Consider the following 10889-nt stretch of genomic DNA (forward strand, 5'->3'; position numbering starts at 1 on the left):
GAGGCACGGAACAAGCCAAGTGCATGTCTCAACAGGAGCAGCAGGAAGGCAAACAGTGGCAAAGCACACATAGCCAGCATCAAAGGAGGGTAGGAGATGGCTCCAGCCCATAAAGGGAGCCAGAAGCCCTGCAGAAACAGATCCACATCAGTCCTTGGATGCCCCCATCACTTTCCACAAATGAAACATTAGAGTATTTTAGATTGGAAGGGACCCATAAGGACCATTGAGTCCAGCTTCACCCACGAGTTCCTCTCTGTTTACAAATAGCAGGGCACTTTTTTGAGTCAACTCCCTTAACTTCTTGGTGCAGGTACTATCTTCACCATGCATATAGATGGAACACACAGCTTGTTAGGGCTCTCTGCTGCAGATTGTGCCAGCACTGGAGCTGCCCCAGCAACCAAGTGCCAAGCAGGGGTGGGAGACAGCCAGCACAGCTTTCCTGTGAAGCGACCCCTGCACACAGCCCAGGGCAGTGCCCTGCGAAGGGGTGTGGGCTATGTGTAAATGTGCATTCCAGGGCAGCCAGGAACACCAGCCAGAAATAACAGGAGCAGGAACAGGCCAGCCTTCCCAGCCCAACCTCAGGGCACTGCCAGCACCAGAGTCTCCAGTGCCTCACCCAGACACAAGGCAGTGCAAGAAGGAGCCTGCATCAACCCAGCACAGAGAGAAGGCAGCAGACCAGGACCAGCATGCAGGAACAGTGAGGGACTGGACTGAGTCCCAAGTGCTGCTTCCCACCACGTGCCCCTAGTCACTGATAATAAAGCAGTAATAAATAGCCAAAGCCTGCAGAGTCTCATGTGCCATCAGCCAGCATTGGCTTTTCCCACATCCAATGTGAAGGTGGCCTAAGGAAGAAACCTGCCCATACAGCTGCCTACCACCACCACACATCCAAGCATCCCACCTGGAAGCATCATCAGTTATGTCCAGAATGCTTCCCCAGAGCCACACTGTACCTCCATCCAGCAGCCCCAGCTCCTCCTTGTAACAGGCCTCAAATCTCTGGCTGAGCAAAACCAGCCATAGCCAAGCACAGACCTGTCCTGTTCACCCAGGGCACTGCCTCGACCCAAGCAGACAGCAAACACCACTGCAAAAGACACCTTTATTTTACATACAAGGAATTAAAAAATTAATTAATTTAAGAGCTCTACATATATCACTGGCCCAGGGGCGCACACAGCTGGACACTGTTGTCTGTCCCGTGTCCCAGCTGTCAGTCTCTCCCCAGGTCACCACTGTCCAACACTGCTGCATCTTTGAGACAGATTCCTGGGAAGCAACATCAAAGCAGTAATGCTCCTGGCACTCAGCCCCTGACCCCTGGGAGAGGCCATGAGCTGTATCCCTCCCACCTCACAGCCCTCAAGGGACCACTGGAGCATCCCTGCAGCCTGCCCAGAAGTGAGGGCTCACCACAGTGAGGGAACATACCTGCTGCTCTGATTGTCTGCTCATAGGCTTCACACTGAGCAGTCTTGTCAGCTGCAGACAGGAGGCAAGAAGGTGTGTGCTCAGCCCATCCTAAATACCTCACTCCCAGACTCTCTAGGGCAGCCCTGAGATCCTGCTCTACCCCCTAAACATGAATCCAGCCCCACTCCCACAGAGCTGCATGCCCTGAGCTCCAGGTACAGGCACAGGGGATGTCACCTGGACTACAGGTGTCCTGCAGCCCTCAGAACAGCCAGCTCCACATACCAAGCTCGCCCTTCACTCGTTCCAGCACTTTCTTCACATGCTCCAGCTCTTTCTTCACACGCTCCAGTTCCTGGGACAGCTGATCACCTGCAGACTGGCAAGAGCAGGGTGTAAGTGTGATGCAGGGAGTTGGACCCCCCCAAAACACAGCCACAGCACAGCCCATCTTTTGGAGGAGCACTGCAGCCCATCCAAGCCCCCTGGGGACCACTGCCAGGGCACATCCATCACAGGAGCAGTGCCTGGCAAAGGAGCTGCTGTAGGGAGCATCTGCCAGCACCCAGGGGAAACAAGAATGCCTTTGGCTGGCTGCAGCCACAGAGTGAAGAGCCCTAAAACTGCTGGAAATGCACAAACTTATTTTGCAGGTAGAAGATTTCTTAACTTGGAGATTCATCTTGCAGGCTCTGCACACCCCATCCTGGGGCCATGTCCTTCATGTCAGGACATATAAAAGTGACAACACAAGCCACATGAAGTTTGCATGTTTCAAAAGGCCCTTAGAAAATCTAGCTGGACAGAAGGCTGCAGTCCCCTGAGCAGAGAGAGCTGGTAAAGCCAGGCAAAAAATGCCCATGTGCTTGTGTAAACCCCAGAGAAAGGCTGAAACAGCTCAAGTACCAGCCAGAAATTGGCAGGTCCAGGTCTCATCATCTCCTACCTCTGGCATAGCTGGCCCAAGCCAGAGACTGAACAGTGCTCCATGACAGGACACAGCTGGCTCTCACCTGCTCAGCAGGAAATGCATCTTCACCCCCTGAAGTCAGGCCAGGGGCCAGCTCACTGGACAAAGAGGACTTCTCATACTCCCATGTCTGGTCATTTCTACCTGTGAAGAGAGGTGTCAGCATTAGAAACCTGCCATCCTCAGCCCCTCCTCAACCTGGCCACAGAGCTGCTCCAGATCAGGGAAAGACAGAACCTGTCCAAGAGAGCCAGAAGTCTCCCAGCACTTCCAGCCCAACGGCTGCTGCTGGCTTGGCCTGTATGGGCGCTGCTGGGACAAAGTGCTCCTGTATGTCCTGGCTCCCTGAGGCTCTGGGCTGCTGCCGGGAGTCTGCTCTCACAGAGAGGGCAGCAGCTGCCCGGGCAGGGTGGGACAGGGCTGTTGCAGAGAGCGGGGAGAGCCTCCTGGCCTCCCTTCCCTCGGCAGGGCTCAGCACTGCGGGCTGCCCGGCTGCAGTTCCTGGGCAGGCAGCACCCCCTGCCTGCAGCACAGGCTGGAGCACCCTCAGCCAGGGCCTCGCCTGGTCAGACAGGGCCCAGCTGGGGAGCAGCACTGCCCAACAAGCAGCTGCCCACGTTTCTCCACACTCCCCCCAACACGAGGCAAGAATCTACACCTCCAAACTGCTCACTTGCTCCCAAGTCAATGCTTGCTGCAACCAGCCTTTCTTTGCTCTCATCATTTTCCTTCAGCTCTCGGGTCCTATTGCACACCAGCTCTTCTGTAGTTGATTCTGAAGCGAGACCCAGGGAAGGAAAAGAAAGAGCATCAACCCCTGCTAAGAGACTGACTACGGCCACTCCCTCTCCTATGAACGAGCCTCAAGCACCAGATTTGTTCAGATTCTTTGCTGGATGCCTCTCCAGCAAAAGAGGGAAAGGACTTCACCCAGTCTTGCTTGCTCTGCACTTTACCTCCCCTCCTGTGAGTCCAAGCACATGCAGTACCCCCCCAGTCCATTCCCCAGGATGAGCTTTGACCCTGCAGCGAGGACCTGGACGTTCTTCCCACGGCAGCAGTGCCCCTCTCCCACGACTCTGCAGCCTCTGAGGCTTCTGCCAAGACTCACCTCTATTGAGGCCGAAACGCTTGAACGAAATCACTTTTTCCGGAGGCCGCAGTGAGGAGCGGGAAGCCACAGTAGGAATTCCTGTAGAAAGCTTTGAAGAGGGCTGTTTACAACTCCCAACCTTGGCAGCAGCTGTAGCGAACAGTAAACACAGAGGCCGCTATTCCCAAGCAGCTCCATTGCACCTTCTTCAGGCAGGCCGGGGCTCAGTCAGCCAGGCTGCCTGCCCTAGGAGCACAGGCACCTGTGACCCCACAACACCACGGGGTGAAGGCTTCAAACTCAACAGGCTGCCAGCCCACACTGGCAGGAGGCCAGGCAGTGCTAACACACCCCTCGGGGTACGAGACTATTTCCTAGACTCCTACCTGTGCCGCTCCCATGGACTCCCCATGCCCTGTCCCCCTCTTGGGCTGCAGCCCAAGCCCTTCCCCTTCTCCCTTCTAGGTGCAGCACCGTAACCTACGTGCTTCCCTGCTTCGCGTGAGGCATCTGGCAGGTGCAGAATTACTTTTCACCGCTCTGGCCCGGGGGGCGAGTCTGGGAAGGCTGGAAGGCTGTGCCTGCTGCGAAGCCCCGCTGGCACGTGGAAGCCTGGACCTGGCAGGCGAGGCGAGCTTCAGTCTGGTCCCTGGGGGACAGAGGGGGTTTTGCAGGGCCGGGCTGGCGGTGCCGAGCCGGGGCTCCCCGCCGTGCCCCCGCTTACCTGGGGGCCGCAGGAGCCGCGTTTCCCAGGCGCCGCGCCCCGTGCCGGCCGCGGGGAGCTGCAGCCCCAGCGAGGCCCGTGCGCGGGGCAGAGCGAGCCTGGAGCCCGGGGCCGCGGAGCGTGCGAGCGGGGCGGGCGCCGGGGAGCGGGCAGGAGTGCCGGGGCCGCCGCCCGAGGGCAGCTCGGGGCCGCGCCGCGCCCGCCGGGACACAGCGGGCTTGCGAGCGGGGCGGGCGCCGGGGCCACCGCCGGCCGCGGGCTGCGGGAGGGACCCGGGCTCCCCCGGGGCCGGGGCCGGGCCAGGGGCAGCAGCGGCCTTGCAATCGCCCGCGCTCGAGTCGGGGAGCCGCCCGTGGCTCGGTAAGGGCAGCGGCGTGGAGGTGGCGGGCCCGGGGGGCTTGGGCTGCAGCCCGCTGAGCTCACCCGGGCCCGGGGAGGGCTCCGCGGCCGCCCCGCGGCGCAGCTGGGTGACGATGGCGCGACACTCCTCCTCGAAGAAGCTGAGGTACAGCGGGGTGACCGGCGAGCACAGCGCCGGGACGTGCTGCAGCAGGTCAGGGCAGCCCGGCGAGCCGGGGCCGGGCTGCGACTCCGGTCGCCACATCGCACCTCGGAACCGCCGGAGAGAACCGGAGAGCCCCGCCCGCCTCCGCCCTGTGCCGGCCCCGCCCGCTCTGTTCCGGCCGTTCTCCCGCCCCAGCCATGTCCATCTTCCCCCGGCCGTTCCCCCGCCCCGCCGGAGCCCGCTCTGTCCCGGCAGCTCTCCCGCCCCCTCGCCGGAGCCCGCTCTGTCCCGGCGGTTCCCCCGTCCCGGTAGCCCCCAGGACCAGGCAGACAATTGGCTTCACAGTGGTTTAATGCGAACGGCACCGGGACGTTACACTGGACAGGGTGCAGACAGCTGGATGGATGGCAGCCCCGCGCAGGGCAGGGGAAGGAGCCGCCCCGAGCGCGACTGGCGGCACCAGGAGGCGGGGACCGAGCCTGTCCGAGGCCACGGCCGCCTCCACCGGCACCGGGCTCCGCGCTGCCCCACGGCCCTTTCCGGACCGAGCCAGCCCCCGGAGCAGCTCCCCCGCGCTTTCAGCGACTTCTCCTAAAGAGCCACCTCTCGCCCAGCAGTACCAGTTCCTCACCAGAAAACAGAGGGGACGTTGGGAAGGCCTCGGGGAACGTGCCTGGCAGGAACAGGAGGGCATCCACTCTGGGCCTGTGCTCCAAGAAAGGCTCAACTGTGCCACAACAAAGTCACCAAGCACTTTTAAACCAGCCAGCCTTGACCTGAGGAGCCCCCTAGCTGAGGCCCAACCTCACTCATCACAGCTGTGGCAGCTGGGGAAGCCTCCAAAGGACACTTGTGCTGCAGCAAGTCACAGCCTCATTGTCCCCTCAAGCTCTGAACACTTCCCTGACCAGTCAAATGTTCTCACTTCCACACAAGTGACTGCCTAGCTCACTGCACAACAGGGGAGAACACACAAAGAGCCACTGCTACTTCTCCTGCTTTGTAAGCAATGTCTAACCTAGGACTGACTCCCATTTTCTGCTGTCCTTTTCTGGAGAGGTGGCCTCACTCCAGGCCCCACTGCTGGGCTCCTCCAGCGGCAGCCATCACAGCTGCACCCTACAACTGCTCCCACCAGCCTTCTCTTGCTCCTCCTCAGCCAGCCAGTCTGCTCCTCCCAGCAGCTGGGGCCCAGGATAAGGTCACTAGGCCCAGCCGAGCAGGGTGCTGAGGCAACACCAGCCCAGCAGCCCATGCTACAGCAGGCTGTGGTGTTTCTTAAACTCTGGGCCAATGCATCACAGCACACGTGGCTACAGCCCAGACTATCCCATCTTCCACATGCCAAATGGCCCACAAAGAGCATCATGAGAGCACATGGGATGGAAACCCCTCGAGCTGCCAGCAGCACCTTAGAAAAGAGGGGACACAAATACACCAAATAGGTCTGTAATTCAGGAGGCTGATAGCAGGGTTTGAGTAGGTGTTGGGTCTCAGCACTTCCAGACAGTGAAGAATGGGGGTTTCATGCAGGGTGAATGGGGTGGATGACAGACTGACACACCCAGGCACCTACTCACTGGTTTGGATAAACCTTACTAAAACTCTAATACCCGATATAATCACTGACCAACATGACAACTGCTATTCTTCAAAGTCTCCTGCAGAGATGCTTGGGGCTGCACAGACAAGGGAGTGAAGGTCATCTCTTATCTTCCTGTACAGGGAGAGAGGCAGCTCCTACACCAGAACGCCATTAGCAAGTTCCTGCTCCACACCTATCCACATCTGCCCCTAGACGTGGGACAACACACTCACTTGCATAAATCTTCACATCTTTAGGCCATGACCACAGCCCAGTAGAACAAACTGCTGCCAGTTACAAAAGAGGAAAATACTGAACAAACTGGGAGGTTCAAGAGAGGAAAAGCTGGTTCAGAGAAGACAGATTTAGTGTAAAAATAAATGTCATTTTTGCAGGAGGGAGGGTGGAATGGAGGAAGACAGTGCCAGGTGCTCCTACTGGCGCACTTTCCCTGGGACGTAATTCCTATCAATAGTCTCCTCTTGCAGGAACATATGTAAGCAGCGCTCGTTCTGTGCCAGTGGGTGTCCAGCAATTCTGGAAGAAAATCAGATGTGGAGGTTAGCACAGCTGCCTCCAAGACCCCCACACCTCTGACATGTCAGGAGGGAGTCAGGCAGCCAGCTCAGCACACCTGCACCGCGCTCAGCCCAAGGTCACGCATGGCTCTGCAACAGGACCTGTAAGAGGTGCTTGAGCACAGGCTGTTCCTTCCAGGCCGTGCCCTGAACCAACAGTACCATGCTGGTGGGTCCCTGCAGCACAGCTGTTTGCTAATACTCACTATGCTCTCAGGAGAGAGCACAAAGCACAGCCCCCACTCAGGGCAGGACTTGCTCCAGTTCCAGTTTCATTCCGTGGCTGCAGGTGCCACCCTCCAGCACTGGCACCTGCCAGAAGCAGGTCAAGACTCAAGACTCTCTCACAGTCAGCCCACGGCCAGCAAGAGCTAAAAAGGCAGCACACAGCAAAGCCAGGACATGAAACTTACTTGTTAATAAACTGTTCTAGGCCCTGTCTCCGCTCCTCGATGAAGGACTCCTCAAAGATGCCTTCATCTCCTCGGAAGGGAAGCTGTCGTTTCAAAGCTTTTCCAGGCAGCGGTGGCACTACAATCTGAAAGCACAGCACCACCCCATGAGCACAGCAGCCACCAGACATCCTTTGCTCTTTGATGCTCATCTCCAGTGCCATCACATGGACAGAGCAGAAGGTGCCCACTGTCAGAGACTGGCTAAGTTTCATGTCTCAAAACATTTTGGGATGCTTGGCAAACGCCTGTGTGCATGTTTGGTGGGAGGGGCAGATCAGGGCTTGTGAAGGGCTCCACCTCTCAGCCCAGAGCTAACATCCCGGGCCGGGCAGAGCTGTTCATCAATCACACACTGAGGGTGGTGCTAACCCAGCCCCTGAGTGGCCAGAAGCTCCACCTTGGGAGGCGGCCACGAAAGCCCTGGGGCTTAAAAGCTCCCATGAGGGACTTGTCTGGCCCCTGCATTCTCCTGGAGTTTCCATCTCACCCATGCTGGAACCCTAGAAGTTGGTAGCTATGTGTGTTTTTCTGTACCTTTTCTGTCTTTCTCTCTCTTTTCCTTCTAATCATCTTTTCACAGAAGTTTTCTGGGTAACATAGCAACTTAAGGTTTTAAAGGTTTCTAAGTTAAGCAGGATAACATTATGCTAAGTTAATAGTAATTTAATGCTAAGTAATGTTATAATAAGTGTTTTATAAGTGTATTTACTCCTTTGCCAAAATTCCTTATTTTTGCCAGTAAACTTTTGTGCATTTGTGACCTCTTGAGAATATCTGGTTGGCATTTCTCCTTGTACCAAACTAGAGAAAAGGAATCTCAGTTTAACACCTAGATTTAAGTATCTGGGGTGCAACATCCACCACCACAGCCCCACTTCTGGGAATCTCAAGATTATTGCTGCAACTGTTCCCACATCCTGGCTTAAGGAATAGGGAGGACTGAGCCAGGCCTCACCTTACTGTCTCGTTCCAGCTCATTCTTCAGCCACTCAAAGTCGCTGTATCGTCTCCTCACACACGACTCCTTCAATTTGAAGATGGGGAGGTTTGTCTGTAATGAAGCAAAGCAGTTTATTTGCAAGTTGCTCTGGAAGCCACATAAGCAACTGAAACCTAAAGATGCAATGAGAAAATCAAACCTCCTGAGGATGCATGATGGGAACACTCAACTTCCTTATTCAGGACAGCACAAACACCAAAATCCTTCAGATTCAAGCAAGCCAGTCTATTTAGTGCCAGCCATTCCCTCTCCCTTGAGTGACTATTTCTGGAACATGCCTCCTTCCCAGGGGCATACACTGGGACCAGTGCTGACAATATGACTGTCAGGAGAATAATATTTTTTTCACCCAAGTTTACTCCATTTTGAAGTAATCTACAAGAGAGTTTTGCAGCAGCCTGCAGAGCAAAAGAACATCTGGCCTGACAGTGGCATCTCCATGGAAGAACTAACTGAGGAAATCTTGCCCCAGCAACTGTTCAAGGCTAGACCTTATCTACAGTCTTCTCCTAAAACAGAGCACCCACCCTAACAGGCTTTTCATGCCCATCTTGTCACTGGAGAACGGTGCAGCAATTCCTCACCTTTCTCCCCTGCCACTGGAGTCCAACAAAAGACAGCTGCATTACCTTTACCCCATCAACACTGTCTGAATCATTCCAGGAACTGAGGTAACAAAACCTTCATATGTACAGCACTTAGATATTACTGCAAGACAATTAACTGTGTTCTTATGAGTCTGTGAAATAAACCCAGCTGTTTTCAGAGCATCTCTGCTTGTTTCAGTGGGACTAAGAGGTTCCCATTGCCACCTGCAGGCTGACGGGAGCCAAGCACCAGAGCAGGAAAAAGCAAACACCAATTCTTCTGAAAGGCAGAGGAGACTGAGCAGTTAAACCATGCTATAAGCAAAAGTTAAACCAGAACCACAACACATGCTAAAGGGACTTTGTATTAGGGGAAGCTCAGTTTTACCCTGCCCATCTATCAGCCGCAGAGCTGTGAAGGGGTCCCCAGTTCAGCTCGTTTAAGGCGCAATGAAGGGAACCCTGCTATGCACACTCCTAGGCCACGGGCTCTCGGTAGAGCAGCCCCACGTTACTGCCACCCAGCTCTCCTCCCCTGCCTGAGATAAGCAGCTCCGTGCAGCCGTGCCCTGCTCAGCAGCCACGCAGCGGGGCTCCGGAGCTGCTGAGGCAGCAGCTCGCTGTCCGTGCGCGCAGCAGCCCCCGCTGGATGCCGGGCGAGCCCATCAGCTCTGACCTTGAGTCCCGCAGGCTCGCCCCAGCCCGGGGCTTCGCCTCCTCCGCCCCCCGCTGCTCCACAGCGGCACCGCTCCGGCCCTGCCCGGCCGCCGTCCCGAGCGCTGCCGCCCCTCCCCGGGCCGCACACCCGCGCACCGGGCAGCCCAGCCCCGCAGGCCCGACCGGGGCCGCACCCGCATGCGGAGCTCGTAGCTGGTGTATCTGGCGCGGCCCATGCCCACGGTCTGCGGGTTGAAGATGTCGATCTCGAGGAAGTTGCTGGGCGGCCCGTACGCGTCCGTGAGGTCCTGCGGCTTCGCGTTCAGGCGCCGGGTGTCCGCCACCGCCGCCTCCGACATGGTGGTGGTGCCGCCGCCCCGCCGGGTCCGCCCCGCCCGCTACCGCAGCCCGCCCCGCCCGCGCATAGCTGCACGGAGCCCGCCCGCCGCCTACAGAAACCCGCAGCTATCCAGGGTTCGGGGCCCCTCAGCCGCCACCCCACCCGCACATCGCAGCACGGCGCCCGCACAGCGCCTGCATAACGCGGTAGTTATCCAGGGTTCGGGGCCGCTTAGCCACGGCCGTGATAGCGCCGCCGTGCGGCCGCCCCCTGCATAAACGCAGCGGGTATTCAGCCCGCGGGGCTGGCTAGGCCGGCCCTGGAACCTGCATGGCAGGCTTTCTCCCGGCGTTGCTCCGCGTCCCCTGAGCTGTTCCGGCCAGGCCCCCGCGGGACAGGGCAGAGCCCGAAACTGAGGCGGCCGCGCTGAGCGCCCGGCTGGAAACCGGAGCGCGGGGCTAAAAAACGTGCAGAGGGACTGCACCATACAGCGTCTGGAGTGTTGCCAGCCCCGGACGCTGTACAGCGTAGGGAACGCGAGGCCCTGGAACATGGTTGCCGCGATTCTGACGGGCAGATCGGGACGCAGACCCATAACGCCTTACGCCAGGGAGTGTCCCGGAAATAGGCTCCCATCCGTGACGGGATGGCGGAGGCAGCAGCACTCTCAGGCCAACGCGGAGTGCCGCGGCACACTCTGAGGCGGGCAGAGGAGCTACAGCCGCCTCGGAGCTGCTGCCATCACGCCACTGTCAGCTCTCTGCCATCGTAGGGGGACTAGGCCCGCACTGGGCCTGGCAGGTTATGTAAGCGTAGCCCGCCGCGATGCCCGCTGGGAGCTGTAGTCACGTCAACGCACCGCCTGCCACGCTCACCCGTAGCGGGACACGCCCCGCCCTCCGCCGCAGGGGGCGCTGGGTACTGTAGTCCACCGTCCGTGCATGGCTGCCTGTTAACGCCCCGGCGG

The 10889-nt window shown here is 58.2% G+C and overlaps 2 protein-coding genes across 2 annotated transcripts; both read right to left on the bottom strand.

Moving 5' to 3' along the window:
• Positions 1–1098: 1098 nt before the first annotated feature.
• On the bottom strand, positions 1099–4819 carry LOC131088696 (nascent polypeptide-associated complex subunit alpha, muscle-specific form-like). The gene is made up of 7 exons (XM_058032943.1): positions 4216–4819; positions 3976–4140; positions 3510–3641; positions 2442–2542; positions 1714–1807; positions 1447–1497; positions 1099–1284 (listed from the first exon to the last, which is right to left on the bottom strand). The coding sequence occupies exons 1-7, from the start codon at positions 4817–4819 to the stop codon at positions 1229–1231; spliced, it is 1203 nt and encodes a 400-aa protein (XP_057888926.1). The 3' UTR covers positions 1099–1228.
• A 1831-nt stretch (positions 4820–6650) lies between these two features.
• SNX12 (sorting nexin 12) lies at positions 6651–9974 on the bottom strand. Its single transcript, XM_058032532.1, has 4 exons — positions 9777–9974; positions 8294–8389; positions 7297–7421; positions 6651–6842 (listed from the first exon to the last, which is right to left on the bottom strand). Exons 1-4 carry the CDS (start codon positions 9939–9941, stop codon positions 6740–6742), a joined length of 489 nt encoding a protein of 162 aa, XP_057888515.1. The 5' UTR covers positions 9942–9974; the 3' UTR covers positions 6651–6739.
• Positions 9975–10889: the final 915 nt, after the last annotated feature.

Source organism: Melospiza georgiana, chromosome 12, assembly GCF_028018845.1.
Source record: "Melospiza georgiana isolate bMelGeo1 chromosome 12, bMelGeo1.pri, whole genome shotgun sequence".
Classification (NCBI taxonomy): Eukaryota; Metazoa; Chordata; class Aves; order Passeriformes; family Passerellidae; genus Melospiza; species Melospiza georgiana.

Bases quoted from the DNA above. Each gene is read 5' to 3' on its own strand.
- SNX12 (XM_058032532.1), bottom strand. From the start codon at position 9,941: ATGTCGGAGGCGGCGGTGGCGGACACCCGGCGCCTGAACGCGAAGCCG. The intron at 8,390-9,776 runs GTGCGGCCCCGG...GCTTCATTACAG, and splicing joins GCTACGAGCTCCGCATGCGG to ACAAACCTCCCCATCTTCAA. The intron at 7,422-8,293 runs GTGAGGCCTGGC...CTGTGCTTTCAG, and splicing joins AGCTGGAACGAGACAGTAAG to ATTGTAGTGCCACCGCTGCC.
- LOC131088696 (XM_058032943.1), bottom strand. From the start codon at position 4,819: ATGTGGCGACCGGAGTCGCAGCCCGGCCCCGGCTCGCCGGGCTGCCCT. The intron at 3,642-3,975 runs GTAGGTTACGGT...TGTTCGCTACAG, and splicing joins CACGCGAAGCAGGGAAGCAC to CTGCTGCCAAGGTTGGGAGT. The intron at 1,808-2,441 runs GTGAGAGCCAGC...TGCTCTTGCCAG, and splicing joins ATGCATTTCCTGCTGAGCAG to TCTGCAGGTGATCAGCTGTC.